Genomic DNA, 17,387 nt, shown 5'->3' with positions numbered 1-17,387 from the left:
TGTGGTAATCATGCTTTTCTGAATAGGCACAATCTTGCTGTTTCTGTTTATAACAGAGTTTTTGAAGTATTGCTGGTATTGATAGTTCTTGTGCTTTCTTTAGTGAGACAGAGTCCAGTGATAAAGTAGGGATTAATTTCTGGAAGGCTAAGCATATGTGGTTAAAGTTTAAAAAAAAAAAAAAAATGGGGAAAAAAAAACAAACAAACATTGAATTGTGGCCAACAAGGTACACATTTGGAAATGCAGCCAGCAGAGAGGTAGATTTCTGGATGAAATAGAAAAGAGAGATTAAGTTTGCACAGCAGTTTGTTCAGTGGAATCATAAAAATATATATAAGCAGTTCAAGAACCAAATTACTAGTTGCACGCTCAGTGTCATAATTGAAGCGAGGAACGAGGACAGAGGTTTGGATGATTGAGCTGGGACTTCTGTCCATAAATGAGCTGCAGTACTTAGTCTCCCATTACTCCCAGCTGACAAAGATATTTCCTCTTCAGTTCATTTCCAGTTTATCAAGGCATGTAAGTAATTCCACATGCAGTTTTCTCTCCTAGCTAAAATAATGGTTTAGGCTTTCAATTTTCAAGGTAATTGCTAATTAGTCATTTGATTTTCATCTCTGTCCCCCCAACCATAACAGGACTATTTTTTAGTTCAGATAATGAAATTTGCGTTTCCGTGTTTTACATCAATATTGTTGAATGGTGTTTACTCCTTCTTTGAGAAGTACAGTTTTTCTCAGGAGTGACCTAAATGCTGTTCTGCAACAGCTTTTTAGAGGGTTTTCATTTTTAAAGGCTGTTCATCTTTAAACATGTTCAAAAGAATTCATAAGTCCTTTTTGTCCGCATGCCATCAGTGATCCAGTTTAAAGTGCACATATATGCAAATGCATTTATATTCATGCACTTTCCAAGGGATGAGCTTTCCTTGAGTCTTCTTACATAACTTTTCCATTAAAACATACCAGATTTTGGCAAAGCACAGAAAACTGTAGCTGAAAATGTGTTTCTGAGCCGGATTTTTTAGCACTGTGCTGTAATGGCTATTCCAGAGTATAGAAGTTCTCATGCCTTGCTCCAATTCTCAGTCATTATCTTTGTGCTCAGTTTTTTCATTTGTGACTTCACAGCTTGTTCTTTTTCAGTACTCCTAGCTATTTATTTTGAAACAAAGTTCTGTGAAATACATAACTACAAACAGGGATGCTCAATTTGCTCTCTCGTATATCTGATTCTTTGACGATACAGTGAAATTCAAGTGTTTTGGAAAAGTGGTATGCAAGAAATGTTCATGAAGTTGTTTACGTAAGCATCCAAAACATCAAATAGTGTAACTGTCATTGGCAAATACTAGTATTATTTGTGTGGACTTGTCCTGTGAGTAACTTAAATAATCTGAACAGCTATGCAAGCTTCATTGAATTGGCAATGAGTATGTTTGCTGTTGGGGGGAGGTGAGAGTAGCATGAAGTTTGGTGCAACAGCTGGATACACGGTGCAGTCTTATGTTGTGGCTTCTGTTTTTATTATTTCCACAGCTGAATCCTAGATTTAGTTTGCTGTAGCAGCACTTTGTGAAGTCCTTAGATGCCGTAGAGGCTCATGTTATCTTCTGGGGTTTTGCTGTGGTTTCTTGTTTTGATGGAAAAATGTGTGGTAATGTCTTACCTAGAGACCTTAAAGATTTGTTAATGTATTTAAAGTGCAATTCATTTTCCCCTCTTCACCTGCACAAATATATCTGAAAAATTGGACTGAAAGTCATATCTGGTACACTGTGAATCCGTATTGCTGAGTTCTAGAGACCTTGGCATCAAAGCTGAAATTTCTGGAAGGGCTAAGGTGCTGTGCGACTCTCATAGTTCTGCTGCTCCAGCGTTTAGCACTCTAGTCACTGGGCCCAAAGACATAGATCAAGAGAAAAACCTAAAACTTTATCCTTGAAAATATGGCATGTATGGGTACCTACTTCCCTCCCAACACCTTTCTGCCCTTTGCATCCAGTAGTTGAGCTATGGGGTCAGTCACTGAATCTACTCTTAGTAATTGTCCAGATTTTCTCTGGATACACCACGGAATGATCCGTATTTGTTTCTCTCCTCTGTTTCTGGGGACTCAGCACAGAATGGTGCCCTACCTGTAGAGGGAGCTGCTTTATGAAGTGGTCTTTGGATCACGGTCTAACTCTCATATGCTTCATGAAGGACAAGAGAAGACATTCTTTCTTCCCCACATATTAAAGATTCCTTACTGGGCTTTTCTATGCAGAGCTGAACAAACTGTGATTATTAGAACTGTGAATTACATTTGCAGTATGTCTCAGCTACATGGAAGCTAACTGGAGCAGGGGTGGAGTTGTGTCTTCAGGGTCCCAAGCAGCCAGCACAATTCTGTGTTTTAGTTGCAATGCGAGTTTGAGTCTAAACTTGCTGACCTGTCAAGATTTTAAAAAATTACACATTTTTCGAAGTCCCAACTGTGTTAAAAGATACAGAACACTCTTAGTAAGGAAAATTGAAGAAATTTAAGCCTCACTAGCTTGGAAATTCCATTGTGGAGGAATATATATCTTGGTAATTCTCATCACTTCTGTTAAATTGCTCTAGGATGGATCACTTATCAAAAATCCTGAAATAAGATCCATAGTAACCATAACGGTGTGCAAAATCTGAGTGTTTCTCCTTAATGCACATTGTAATGAACTACCTAAACATACCTGCTCTATGAGACGGGGATAAGGAGATTAATTTGTAATAAATATGATCTGGGTTTCTGTGCTTTTCTGTCAGTTTCATATCTGTGCTTTAACTTCATATCACATTCTTGTCAGAATGCTGAGACTCCTCAGAATGTGATCGGAAGGTGTAAAATATATAAGCTTTATCATGTTACATTTATTTTGCTTAAAAAACAATATAATCTACTTCTTGAGGTACTCGCTCTGAGACTGATTTAGTAAGAGTGACAAAATAGGTATTGCCAACTGCTTCTCAATTTTGAAAACTGTCACGATCACTTAATAAAGCTTAACCCATCTGTATAAACACAACTTAATGCTGTCCTTGAGGCTAAGCAATTAATGATTCTGAATGTATTACCATTAATGAGAAATCTAGTGACTTTAGTATTAAGGGATCCATGTTCAGTATTGCAAATTTTAAAAGTCTTTGTGAAGTGAGTGACGGACTTTTTAAACACATTTTTGCAAGTCATAATTTCAAAAGTATGTAATTTATTAATAAATTGCTTATGAGAAAATGAATTACTAGAAGATTGCGAGGCAGTGACTTTTTTCAATGTGACTTTTAGCACTAGGAGGAGGTGATCGTGGGACTGTAAAAGATAAGAAAGCAAATATATATGCTCTACACAGTGGTCTGTACACCTAAAATTTCCACAGGTTTCTTTTTCTCCTTGCAGGGGAGGTGAAACAAAGGTCCGCAGATGAGAGAATTTGTAAAAATATGGATTTGAAGTCCCACAGATAAATAGGTTTAAATAATGTTGTTTTTGCCTTTTTTTGACATGGTTATAACTGTTTTTAGGACATACTTCTCATTTCTCTAAGTGAATAATTTCTGTTATTGATCATATTGATCTTGCATGCTTAAAACAAACAAAATTAAAAAAAAAAAAAGAAAAAGTGAATTTAAAGAGTTACAAACCCATCCGTCACGTCATAGTTCAGAGCTATTGGGGAAAGGGTGATTAGCAACGTGATAGGAAAGAAATAATAAATTGTGGCAAGCCCCGTGAGCTTCAAGTGAAAGGACTGTAGCAGAGAAAACATCTAGTATGCACTGTGAGGTCTGTGCAACAGAAAAAAAAAAAAAAAAAAAAAGCTGTGTTTTATCCATTTGGAGATTACCTTAAGATACCTAATGAGTCTTTCTGTGCCTGCCTTTCCTTTCACTGGTATTTATTACAATACAATTGTGAACATGTGATCAATGCAATAAATATAGCATTAAAAATTGTAGAAGGTTAACATGAATTTGATGTTGTTTAAAAAATAAAAATAAAATTTGCCAGCAATGAAACAAACAGCTTCACTAGACTGCGTGTGCAGCAATCAGCTTTTTCAGGGATGATGCCTACATAGAAGTGACCATGTTCAATGTCAGGATGCTATCATTTCTCAAAACTGTACATACCCATCCAAGCCAGGACTGAGTCTGAAGTTTTGGAGGCTTACTCGTGCTTCAAGTCAAAAACCTTGACAGTCTTGTATCCCTTCCACCAGAATGGTTTGAAGAGCTGTTGTATGTTCTTCTGTGCATGGTGGATGCCATCACTGAATGCACTCCAGTGTTTCTAAAAACAAAACACTGGCAAAGCTCTGCAAACTCTCCACCCACTTCGTGTCTGAAGGTGGTGGAAAAGAGCAAAATCTTGTTCAGATCCTGTATAGATGATCAATTGCCTAGTGGGATATCAAACACTGACCCCCTTGTATTCAAGTGAGCAAGATGTTTGCCATCTGTTTCTTTTTGGATGTAGAAGGAAGTGACTGTGTTCTTTGTGAGGGAACGTGGAGGAAGCTGCTTTGCTGGCTCTAAGCATCTGACATCTGTAAGTTCTCCTACAGCAGAATAAAATAGGCTGACATGACTGAAATCTTTCACCGTGTTTCTCTAGACACAGGAGCTTGTGGATTTGAGGGAAAAGAAAGCTCCTGAGCAGCCCATTAGGATTGTGCTCTCATAAGGAACAAAATAAGAGTATTGATTTTTCTTGCAGAATGTAGGAAGTTTGGGAAGGAGGGAATATTCCTGGTTTTAAAATTACATCTTTCATTTGTAGTGTGTCAACTTCAGTTTGTTCCATGAGTAATGTAATCCACTAGTAAACCCTCAGCATAATGATAAAAATTACCTGATTACAAATACATTTGCTAAAAATGCAATATTTTGTAAATTAAATATCCTGTTTAATGCTTTAAGATCTAGATCTACTTTGTGAAAAAAGTAAATTTTGTATTTCTGTGTATTTTCTTAATAAGATTGTGCAATTTGCAGCTGGTCTGAGGATTTATTGGTGTTTGCACTGAAACTTAAACAAGTTTTCTTCAGAGTGCTACACCAAGTACTTTAATAGTGGGGTTTATTTCTTGTTGCTGAGAAACAACACTTAGTGCTGATCTTGCCTGAGTAGTTTTTGCTACCAGCTGTCTTGGTGATACCCACCTGTCACCTGTTAGTCATCTGTATTTTCTTTTTGAGAAGCCTTTCCTATTGAAAATAGGAGGTTATTTTTAGGAAATGGGGGTGGGAGGGTGGGGGTGGCAAAAAGCTTGAACTTTTTGGAAACTGATGTGAAATGCATGGATTCTACGTACGTTTTCTGGTTCCTAGCCTCTCGGTGTTGGTATTCGTAGCAAAACACTGTCTTCAGACTTTCTGTGAACACTCCTGTAGCCCTGGCAGACATGCTGTATGTGCAGTGCTTTACTTGTGCTCTGAAAGACTTCTTGCTGTGCAGGAAAAAAGGATCATCACCATGGTGCCAGGCCTATATTGGTTGAGAGATGAAAAATTGGTGCATGCGTGGTTCTTGCACTGCCCTGCTGGTTTCAGGAGCTCAGAGCAAACAAGAGGCTGGAGGAGCATTTTTAGCCTTCAGATTTGGGTGTTCCTGTCCAGGCCTGTCACACAAGAAGGGTGAGCCCCTAAAAGAGGGCTGTTTTTCCCAGCTGTTTTGCTACTTGCCACACCATGTCTGCCTATTTCCATCATTATGTCACATGTCATATTGGGATATTTGAACAGTGTTGTGGTCTAACTGAGCACAGGAATTTTCTGTCTGCTATGTTCCAAACTTTCTCATCTTACCTTCAGAAATAACTTCATAAGCCTATGGTTCATTGGAAGTCAATGAATCACACATTCCTGTGCACTGCAGCCCTTTCAAAAAAAATGATATAAAGCGTTTTGTGCTTCATTCTTTAAGAAATATTATCCAACATGTTTGAAAAGGCTGGGGTCTGAGAAAAGAATCCAAATCTTCAGTTTTTCCTAAGCTAAATTTGGCTTAGTGTGCAATCTGTGTGTGTTTGAGAGGGAAGGGGCAGGTTTGACTTATTTTTATTTTTAAAGGGGGCAGGTGGGTGCAAGCTGGGGGTTTTCAGGGAAGTTTTCTTGAAAAAAATGATTTGTGTTATGAAAAATAGTTATACAATAAACTGGTTCCGCCCAGATAATCGTTATAGCCTATACCATTTGAATGCCATTTGGGGGGAACCCAAATAAATCCTGAGGAATGCCCAATTACTGTGTGGGAATGAGACAAATTACATGCGTAGTTTTTTCAGCCCTTTCCTAAGTAACCTCTCTCTTGGCTTGTCTGAGACAGATCTAAGTTTAGAAAACATAGCAAAGCACACAACATTTCAGAAGGAGCCCACAGGCATGTGCTGATGTCTGCGTGGAAGCCTCTGTGCGGTTGCAGCAGCCAGGGCGGATCAGTTTTCTGTTCGGTGCTGGAAGTCTGCCACTGCCTCCCTTTGTTCTGCTTCCTTTGCTGCACGAAGCTTAGAAGACAGCAACCGCCATTATCATTAGTGATAAAAACTAATTACGGAGGTGATGATTTCGGCTTCAAACCTCACCACCCTTGCACCCACCAGACTGCAAACCTACAAACACCTCGGTCACCAAATCAACTTCCTTGCAACCCTTGCCATTTTGCAGTTTCTTCCTCCCTGTGAGAAGCTCCTCACCATGAAAAGTAAGGGGTTAATGCCAGCGAAGACAAAGGGAAAAGGAGATGAAGGCATTTGTTTTCCCATTACTGTTTCGGTTTGCTGTGGCAGCTTTAGTACTCAACTTGCCATGCCACATGATTGCTGTTCAGACTGACAACGTGTCCATGCTGCCCAGAATGTTTGGCTGTTATTTATATTTTTATTATTGTTAGCTTAATGAAAATATTTTCTAAGCTTTTTCTCTCTCCTTTCTGTCTCTTGTTTCTTTCTGCCCCCAAATAGATAACCTGAAGTAACCTGAAATTTCCCTAGTCTGTAGCTCTTCATATTTTGCTAATTAATCATTTTGTGCAATCATGTGCGAGTTTGTTTTTTCAAGAAGGGTTTGGTTTCTGGACAAAGCTGAAGAAAACTCCTCGTAGTAAGGTGGAGAAACATTCTTTACATAGGTGTGTCTTCCTATGTGATGAGTAATGAAGTATTTTGGTCCATGTGCCCATTCCCTTGTGCCTCTGATTACTACAGCTGTTTTACACTTTCTTAAACAAACAGTCTCACAGGAAGGACTCCCCCATCTGCAGAGGGTCCCACCATCATGGGATTTTCTGACCTATGTTCCTTTTGGCTTCCTTATAAGCTCTTAACAGAGTGTTTTGCAAATCAGTTTCTTCCAGCAGCTTTGTGCATCGCACATTGTGAGAAGCAAAATGATGCTTTACCAGAAAATCTGTCTAATATTCATGATCAGAACTTACTAGTTTCATTTGTCTGTTGGAATACCGTGAGTAAAGGTGTCATAGATACGTCTAACCATAACTGTTCTCTTCTTCTGATCAAAAACTCGCCAATGCGGTTTACAACAGTCTGATGTCACCCTCTTGCCCCTTAATAGTGTTCATAGTTACGATTTGTATTAAACAAAGTACTTTAAATGTGTTCTCTAGAACCATGGGCCAGCCAACAGCCTGACTGTGTGCATATGTACATGTCTACTCAGATGTGTACATCTACAGCTTGAAAACCAGAAATTTGCATGGTCTTAACTTCATCACTTGTTGCTTCATTTAAAACCAAATCTGTTGTCATTTTCACTTGATCATATTGGATGATGTTGATGGCAGCCCTTGAAGTCCTACTTGGTGGCCTTCCCTGCGAAGAGAACTCATTGTGCTTGGGAAGCTTCGAGTGAAACTCTCATGGGTTACTGTAGCTGCCAGTTCTGTTCCCCAAGAACAGCAATGTCGATTGACAACTGGATAGCTTTTTGGCATTATTTCCCAATAACTAGATGGGAACTACGCTTTCTTATTTAACTCTATTCTCCCTTCTTAAATGCTCAGTAAAATTTGTAAAACAAAAACTAACTGCTAAATGTTCTCCCAAAAGCAAATGTTGCTGTGTTGTAGATCTAGGATAATAGATTGTAGGTTAGGTAAACAGTGTTTATTCCTTCATTCTCATAGCATTGCATGGAAAAGAAGTGCTACCAAAACTACAATTATTTGAAAATAAAATGCAGAGTTTTTGTAGCAGTAATTGCCCACATGTCCTAATCTGAAAAATATGAACCATCTATATATTGAGAAATTGGGATAGAATTGCTTTAATTTAGTATTGGATGTAATTATTAAGACAAGGCAAACTCTACAAAAAGTGTTTGAGTTGAATCAAGTATCTTAAATAATAATAATAATAAATATGTCATTGTCTTGCTGCTAGTCTTTGAAATGTTGGCATAACTTTCTCTTCGTTCAAAGCGGTACTAATGTTCTAGCTTACTTCAGAGAAAATGTGATACCAAGTGTTTTGATTTATTTTTTTCTCTTTCTTTGACTGATTCCTTTATAGCAGGGCAGAGGTGCAGCTTTTGACTGGAAGATCTGAGCAAAATGGAAAGAAGTGGAGAGAATATCTTTGTAGTTGAAAAAGAAAAATCAATATTACAAAATGGGATGGTTTGGAATATTGATTTTTTTTGGCTGCAAAATATTGGTCAAGAACAAAATTCTAATAATGTGTTATGACTAATCTAAGGGTTTATCAGTGTTTTTCATGTGAAGGAAATATGTAATTTACTGCAAATTGTTACGCTCTAAACACATGTAGCTGTATAGCTGTTATTTACACTTGACTTTTCCAAATTCGATCAGATCAACATACCTGTAAAGATGCAGCCTGAGGCAATTGGAGCAAGGAGGTAGTTGCACTGACAGAAAGCAGCTTTTTGGTATTGAATCCTTGGGTGAAGAGGAGACTTTATGTTGTGATTTTTTTGAACGTCAAACCCACATGAAGATGAAAGCATAGCTTGAAATAATCTGTCAGCTGAAATGACACACAATGGGGCAGTGCAAATGTGGACCAAATGATTTAGGGAGTTCTGGACTCAACAGTTATTTTAATGCTTTCTTTCCAACCTATTTGTGTGTAGTATTTGACTTTGGGTATACATATAAGACCACCTGCTTCATGTCTGAAATGTCAGTGAGAACTTCACAGAAAGCTTTGAAATGTCTTCCTGTATTAAGTACCACACGGCATTCAAACATAAATCTTCTTAGTTCTGTAGTTTATTCCTCAGCAAAGCATGTCTCTTTTTTTTTTTATTTCTCTGCATTATTTCAGAATCTTTAAAATCATTTGCATTGTCTTTAATATGAAGATAACTTTCTAACTTCAAATATAATAATGGCTATTTCTGTTTTCTTGTGTGCATTGTTCTGCAGGTTAAAGTGGGGGTAAAAACACCACCAAACCCAGAAACATAGTTGACTGGACATATTTTCAACATGAATCGTGCTTTTAGCAGGAAGAAAGGTAAGTAATTTTGTTAATGTTCCATGGAAGGCATAAATATCCTGTATAAATTCTCTAGAATAAGAATTATACAACAACATACTTAATAACCATTACGTCTAATAAATTAAGTAGAAAGGAGCATCCTTCTATGATGTACAGAGTAAATTGTTCTTGATTGATAAAGCACTTTTTAGATTGTAAGGCTTATATTGAATTGCATACTATTTTCTTCACTGAGATGTGTGCACATACATTCATATATATGTTTATACGTTTGTGGCTTTTTAACCTGCATGCACCAAGGGATGTGCTAGAGGGTTTTAAAACTTCTAAAGAGTTAGTAACTTCTGCATTTAATTTATATGTTCCTTAGGTTCTTGGAGAAGCTGTTTCAGAAAAAAAAAAAAAAATATGCTTGAAATATCTCATGCTGCAGGATGTCACTTAGCTTTAAGCAGCTATTCTGAACTTGTAGCATTCTGAAATGTACCCTTTGCAAAAGTATATCAAACCACTAAATATTTAGAGTTGCTCTTATGGCTTCCTTATTTCATGGTCTGCTTATGATTAAGCATCAATTTTAGATGAAGCACAGGAGGCGCAGCTTTTTTTTTGGTTTTCTTTCTTTGTTTTAATGACAGGTTTGTTGCCATTTTTCCTATTTGTTTATAAAGTAGGAAATATCGTCTATTAGGGCTGATTTGTTTTTCATGTTTTCTTCTAAAGATCCTTAGGTATGACACACTGAGCCAGAGCCTCTGCTTCAATAATTAAGTAAACTCCACTGGAGCGAGTGTAAATGTTATGTTTATATAACAAGAATTCCTGCTTTGGTATCAATATCAAAGCTTGAAAGAAAAGGAATCTGTCATGCATTATACCAGCATGAAGTGATAGCATCACTGCATCCTTCCATGTCTAGTACATTTACTTGCTACATTGTGATGAACTGAGATAAGTAGTTCAGAATACCAGAAAACGTAGCTTGATCACAGAGAAGATAAACATATTCGCAAAGGCTGCAAAAAACAATTAAGGATAATCTGATACCCCAGAAGCAAGACAGATGCACAGGAAATAAACTAAAATCCATAAACTATGTTCTTAAGTACTTACATGTTTTCTTGTGTAGATATTTGTAACATCCCAATCAAGAATCTGTGTCTACCAGCTGTCTAATAGTGCTGCCTAGCTTATTCCAAATAATTCGAGAGACTGTTCCAATATCTGCATTCAGTATCAGAAACAGTGTATTACATGGCCATCTTACTGAACAACAGGTTTGTCCTAAGTCACAGCAGTCCTCTTTAGAGCCCAGACCCCCATTTTCATTATTCCCACTACTTCATTTTGCAACTGAGAAAAATTCTCAGCAGAATTTTATACTGTGTGTATGAAGTCTAGGGCAAGTACTCAGTGTAAATTTATTTTTGAATGCCATGATGAGGGAATGAAAAGCCACTTCCAATGACTACAGGTGTGCTGAAGGCTCTGTCCTTAAAAATGGCCATTACAGTCATTGACCATCTGAATCCCCGAGATTTAGCACAAAAAGGAAATTTTAACCTGAATATTTTGTTTGTATTTTAGTTGTAGTTATATCTTATTGGCTGGTGGTCATATTAGTTGAAGGCTTAATTGATGTGACAAAATCTTGAATTGAATATGAATAAAATCAAGCTTTTCATCCTTCACTCTAATAATGATAATGAAAAATATAAGAAAATAGGAAGTTAAAAAAAAATTAGCTTGTATCAGGGAGTACTTACACGAGCAATCAAAAATAAATTGAATCTTTTTTGCAGTCCAAGTTATAATATCTTTTCTAATCAGTTAACCTTAAGCTCATATATAAGGGTAACAAACTTTGTGAAATAACACTGACTGAAAAAAAGTTCTGTTATAAATAAAACAACAACAAAAAACACCTTGGTACCTGTTCGAAGTAAAACAGCTTTTCTGTTGGCCTTAGAGTAAGGTAGTTGGACTACTGACTACATATATTAAGGAGAAAATTCTCTGATTTAGAAATGTTATCTGACTTAAGAACTGTACAAAAATATATACTCTATTTTCCATTCCTTGATCCAGTGAGTGCAGTATACTCTAAGAAGTGTTTATGGATTATGTTTTTTAAGTATCTTTCTTTTTTCTATTAAAAAAAAATAATTAAACAACAATAAACTATTCAAGAGCAATGTTCATTATGTTCATGTGACTTTGTTAATATGACCAAGCTTGTGAAAATATTTTTGAATCTATCCACAGTATCAGGAGCTTGCTTTTGGATGTGATCCAGTTTTCATTCATTGTTTCTGATGATCTACTAATTTTTTTCTTTAAAATCAGGTGTGGTAGCATGATTGCTTTGAAATGATGTAGCATGGGAAGTGTTAGAACAGAGTCTGTTAAGTCTTTACATATTTCTGTATCTTGATAATTTCAGTGTCTCTTTTAAGTAGTTTAGGGATTTGGATGTAATTCTTTTGTAAAGGCCTTTGTTGTGTCGTCATACTTTTTTCTCATTAGTGTACTGTTATCTAAACTGCTTTATCTGTTTGTTCTCAATTTATGTGGTAGTGTGTAAGTATAATGTGTATATGCAAAGAGAAAGTATTTGCTGTACTGTTTAGTTGCTGTTGAGGGTTGTGTGTGCTTGATTTTGGTTCTTGGTTGTCTTTCTTTAGTTTGCTTTTTCTGTTCTTGTTCCATGGTCTTTCATTCAAAGCCATTAGTATAAGACCTGGTGCTTATAAGAAACAAGAATGAGCTAGTCTTTGTTGGCTTTTGTCCCATTAAAAATGAGAAAGGAAACTACTGTTTCTTCTAGATAGAGACCTTTCTAAGTATGAAATAGCTGTAATCCAAACCTTCTGGGAGTAAGAGAGTGAAACTTTGAGTGTCTCAAAATAGTCCTAAAAATGTTGCTAGCTATATCCACTTCGGGCTAAATTTATCCCTGAATTACAATATGTGAAATCCAACGAACTTTACTGAGGTTGTGGAGGGCGTAAATCACAGCTGAATTTAGTTCACTCTTTATTATACCCCAATGGTCTTGCTTCATCCTAGAGTAAATGTCAGCCTTAGTTTACATATGGCACAAAGTTCAGTGCCAAAGCTGCTGTTAAAACTGCTGTGAATCTGAAATTTCTAATGTGTGTGGTTTGTTTTTTTTTTTCCTTCCATATGATAGCATTTCATAAGGTTGGTAATTGCTGCTGGATTATCAGCTCGTGGGATGTAGATGGCATTCATAATATTAAATTGAAGATATTGAGTTAATAGCCTATAATAAATCATAAGTTTCAGTGATAGCGTTTCAGTGCAATGGCTTTTTATGAGCGTCATCTATGAAAATGTAGACAGATGCATTTAATCGTCAGGGTTCGATATATGAAAAAAATGTGATCTAAGGTTACAGGATGCTCTCTTCCAGGAGTGGACTGGCTATAATGTGATCTTCATTTATATTTTAGACTTATGCTACATTCAAGAGATGACAAATGTTTTGGTTTATCTTTATCTTTCTTTTTTGAATATGCAGATAACAGTTCCTTTTTAGCTCATTAACTGCCTGTGGATTTGTTTGTTTTTTAAGTATTTTTGTATTATGATACTCTTCTCATTAGGCTACTAAGGTTCCCTTTTAAGTATGTCAACAAGGAGAGTTCCAGGTTTACTGCCTCAATTTGGAAAGGACCAAATCCTTATCCATTGGTGGGAGAACGAAGTGTCTTTTCCTGTAGCCTGTGTGTATGCATGCACTTGTATGCAAGCATATATTTATTTATTTATTTATGCACTTTCCCCAGGGATCTAAAAAAACGTTCCTCACCATGAAAATAAAGCAAATAATAGCATCTCTGGGTTGTGAAAGCAGAGGGAACAGGTCTAGCTGGCATGAATTATTTAGGAAAGAAATGGTTATAATATGTTTTTAGGGGATGCACAGCTGCAAATGAGGAATACTCACTGGGAACTCTCTGTAGAATTCATGTTGTGTCTGCACAGGTAAACCTAATTTTTCTTCTGAAACTTCATGCAGCTATTCTGTCCCTCTTTGGGCCTGTATAACGTCTTGTTCCTTTTGGTGATAAGAGTTTGGCAACACCTCCATAAGGCCTAAATCTTAGGATATTCTTAGGTATGAGTGAATTTATTTTCCCCAGCTGTTAACATGAGAATAGGAGGACAGGATTGTAATTTCTTGTTGCCTATTTTGCCTGCATTATCTTCAGAAGAGTATTGCAAAAATAATAAGTATTGTACCTGCTTAAAGAATATCTAGGCAGCTCACAGGATAGATCTATGAATGTTTACAATTATATTTACCATAATAACTATTTTCTTTTTCCTCTTGCAAAACCGAAGGGGCTCCTTTCAGAACATACACACTCCTTAACCATAAACTAACTACTGACTCTAAAACAGGAACAGTACTGGAGGACTCTTAAGCTTTTTGGTTTCCATCCTATTAAAATGTATGCAGCCTCATTTACAGAATATTATTTGTTTTGTACAGCAGTTAGACAATAGTACCTTTCAAGATCTACAAGCTATTAAATTCTTGGTGTAGAGTTATTAGTGTATCATGTAGAGTCGTTGCTCAAGGTACTATTTAGGTTGCTACCTTGGGGAAGTTACTCTAAATGTGTTTCATGAGTTGCACAGGTACCCTGCTATTTAACTGGATGAATATCTAATTAAAGACAAGATGTATTATTCTGAGTGAGCATATAAAGTTCAAGACATAAGTTTTACAGCTCCAGTGTGACAGCTTTGAAAATCTGTCAGTGAAAGGTCAGCCAGCCCATGCTTTTCTCAGAGACCAACCATTTTATAACTCAAACTTCTCAGCTTAGTGCATTTAATCTTCTGCATTTTTTTTGTTTAATTAAAATGGAATGTCATTCTTCCAGTGAAATAAATTTGGAGTCATGATGACTACTACCATTTGTAGGACTTCATCTTATAAAACTGTTGGAAAATTAAAAATGATATCCAAGATATGCCATTCAGAATAATTTTATTTTGTGAAATAACGTCCTTTAGATGCATAAAACCATGGGGCTTGTATAGATAAATGAGAGAAAGCTACAGATTTACATGTTGTAGTTGTTTTGAATGTTTATTGTCACTTTCCTTTCTTCTCTTTCCAGTTTACTGGCATTTAAAAAAATATAATTTCAAATGAAAACAAATTATTACAGTATTTTAATCTTTCTGAATTAAAAAATATAGTAACTCTAAGTTTAAGATTTCCCAATTGTGTTCCTTTTCCTTCCAAACTGACACAAGTTCTTGAAGTTAGAAATGGTTTATAAAATTGCCTTTTATCAAGCTTAATTGATACTTTCCCACATTTGTTTAGTGTTATAATGAAAAGTTTAACTGAACTCTGACTCCAAAAGCAAAAGTTGGAGATCTAGTATTGATCTGTGTGTACTCCTTAGTGAAAACTTATGAAAACTGTTGTCACTTAAAATAGATTATACTAGCCCAGTAACCTCTCTTTGAACTCCAATTCAAAGCTTGTAGCAAAGACTTAAGTATTTTAGTGTAGCTCATTTGGTGGCAAGAAGACAGAAGAGGTAAAGGCTGAAGAGCTTTTTTTTTCCTTTTTTTTTTCTAGTAATTTAGGAAACTGAACTTGCTAAAAGTTCATAACATCAGCAAACAACAAGTGCAAAGGCAAGGATTTGCTAATCACTGAGTAGTTGCACTAATATATTGATTTGTCTTTTCTCTCTTGTCAAAAGTGTCCTAGCTACTAGTATCCATGTCTTAAAATATATAGTATAAAGTGCGTAGGTTGGGTAGTGAATGTTACTATTTGAGGAAATGCAAATCCTAGATATTTTTTTTTGGAGGGGTATTCTGTAACTGTGCCAACTCAGCTTTGCTATGATATCATTTTGCTATTTTAGTAAATAGCTATTTAAAACCATTCTAAATGTCCTGAATATTACAGTAGAAGGACATGAAAAGGCTAAACATTCTGCAAAACTCATTCTGTTCTAGGAAGATAGGCTTTGATGTCTTGGCAAAGAATAAATGTCTCCAAAGAAAGCTTTGTTTGCCAAAAATAAAACGATACAACAAAAGTAATTATTTTAGCATTGCGTATGTTGACTGGCATTTGCTTATACATATTTCGGGGAGAATTTGGCTATGATTAAGCAATTGAAATAACTTTAATAAATTACTGTCATTGAATATACAGATGGTACCCAGTCATTCCTCTACAAGGTGGCTGAGGTGAATACTCTAGCCAAATTACAGTCTAGCGGTAGGTTTCTGTTAATAATGTTTAAACACTGTGTTTAGGTCAAAACTCTGGTAACAACCATCAAGTCTCATGGCTCAGTGTATCAGTTGGTTGTCTGTAGCAGTTGAGAAGAGTGATTTTACCTTACATGTTGATGGATTAGCGAAAGTGCAACTTGGGAAAACTTGGCTGTCTGTTGCACTGCAGGATAAAGGAAATGACTCATCAGGGTGGCAATTCTTGTATATCCCATTGTGAAGGTTTTCTTTATTGATATAAACGTAGGTAACTTAGGAAAAATGAAAGATACAGAGATATATATATATGTGTGTGTATATATATATACACACACACATACAAGTAAGCTCCTTCTTCCCTGAATTAGTAATGCATAGATGTAACACTAATCTTGTAGGATTGTCTCTTCTTCAGCAGACTGCTGGTAGACTGATTCTCCTATGAGATCTTTCTTTTCATAACAAATTTTATAAAGCAGGAAGACAATTCCAAGATCTCTTCTGTTGGTCAGGAAAGCATCCACTAATGTCAAAGAGTCAGTAAAGAAGATAAGCTTTAATTTTTACCTTCTAGATATGACTGTATTGTCACTGGAACATTAAAAAAAAAAAAAGTTCAAATCAGAGTCTCTCTGTTCATTGTATTAAATGGAATGGCCACTCGGTCTCGTGCTTTGATAAATGCTTTGGAAGCAAAGTTAGGCAGAGCCACATGTAGAATCCATGAAGTGTGGGCTTTTTGGAGGCTTAACTAAACTTGCACTACTAAGCATTGTTTTGCCATTTAGAAAAGCTAGTTCAAAGTTCAACTATGCCTCTCTACACAATTGATTTTGTACTATCTGGGCACTAAGTAACACAAGAAGGAATTTATCTCAAAGGGAGAACAATTTCTTGGCACTGTTACTGCTTTCCTTTTTGTTAGATAAATGGTCAGCTGTGCTGTTATCTAACCTAATGTCATCCTCCACTAAGTGCAGCACAGTTGATGTTGGTACTTTATGAAGTTCCTGAGTCTATTGACTTCAGTGTGTGATTTGTCTGCACGTTTCTCTTCTGCTCTCTAGTGTCAATGAGGCCTCTGAAGTGACTCACACTGGTGCATCCTTGTTCCAGATGGTGTGATGAGCAAGTACTTGACATAAAATACAGATTGTGGAGGAATCTCTCCTTTATAGAAAGAGGCTGGTATGAGTTAGGGGGGACTAGAAAAGAGTGAATTGCTATTGCAGTTCTGTCCGTCAAACCACTTGCAATTATTAGTTTTATGTGGTTTTCCCAGTGGTCTTAGCTGGCCAGTGTACGCTGGTAGAGAGGAAAATCTGAGAGGCTCTCACCCTATTCAAATCCTCTTCAAAATATGATTGGATGCTGTCCTACTGCTACAGGGCATCTCTAAACGTCTGCGCTGCACAGCAAGCATGCAGAGCGTGAGGAGGGCTTGCATATAGGTTACAGGATCACTGGCTTTCTTTAAGCAAGACTGTGGCTTACTCTGTGCACTTGAATTGTGAACAGTCAACCTTCTTCCTTTCTTTATGCCAACATAGTGGTACTGTGTTTGTCAAAACCACTACAAACTCAGGGTTTT

At 36.5% G+C, this 17,387-nt stretch overlaps 1 protein-coding gene across 8 annotated transcripts in view; it reads left to right on the top strand.

Moving 5' to 3' along the window:
• The window catches only part of GULP1 (GULP PTB domain containing engulfment adaptor 1), a 150,568-nt gene that overhangs the window by 64,800 nt on the left and 68,381 nt on the right, over positions 1-17,387 (top strand). For 7 of the 8 annotated variants that reach the window (XM_048058445.2, XM_048058441.2, XM_048058442.2 and 4 more), the window contains one exon: positions 9,436-9,526. In XM_048058445.2, coding sequence (XP_047914402.1) covers positions 9,499-9,526 — 28 coding nt within the window. In that variant the 5' untranslated portion in view covers positions 9,436-9,498. Of the gene's footprint in view, positions 1-4,535; positions 4,579-9,435; positions 9,527-17,387 lie in introns of those variants that run through there. The other variant, XM_013178717.3, reaches the window with a different exon arrangement.

The sequence above is a fragment of the Anser cygnoides genome, chromosome 6 (assembly GCF_040182565.1).
Source record: "Anser cygnoides isolate HZ-2024a breed goose chromosome 6, Taihu_goose_T2T_genome, whole genome shotgun sequence".
NCBI classification, from domain to species: domain Eukaryota; kingdom Metazoa; phylum Chordata; class Aves; order Anseriformes; family Anatidae; genus Anser; species Anser cygnoides.
The sequence above is the reverse complement of the archived record's forward strand: the minus strand, read 5'-3'. Positions and strand labels throughout refer to the sequence as shown.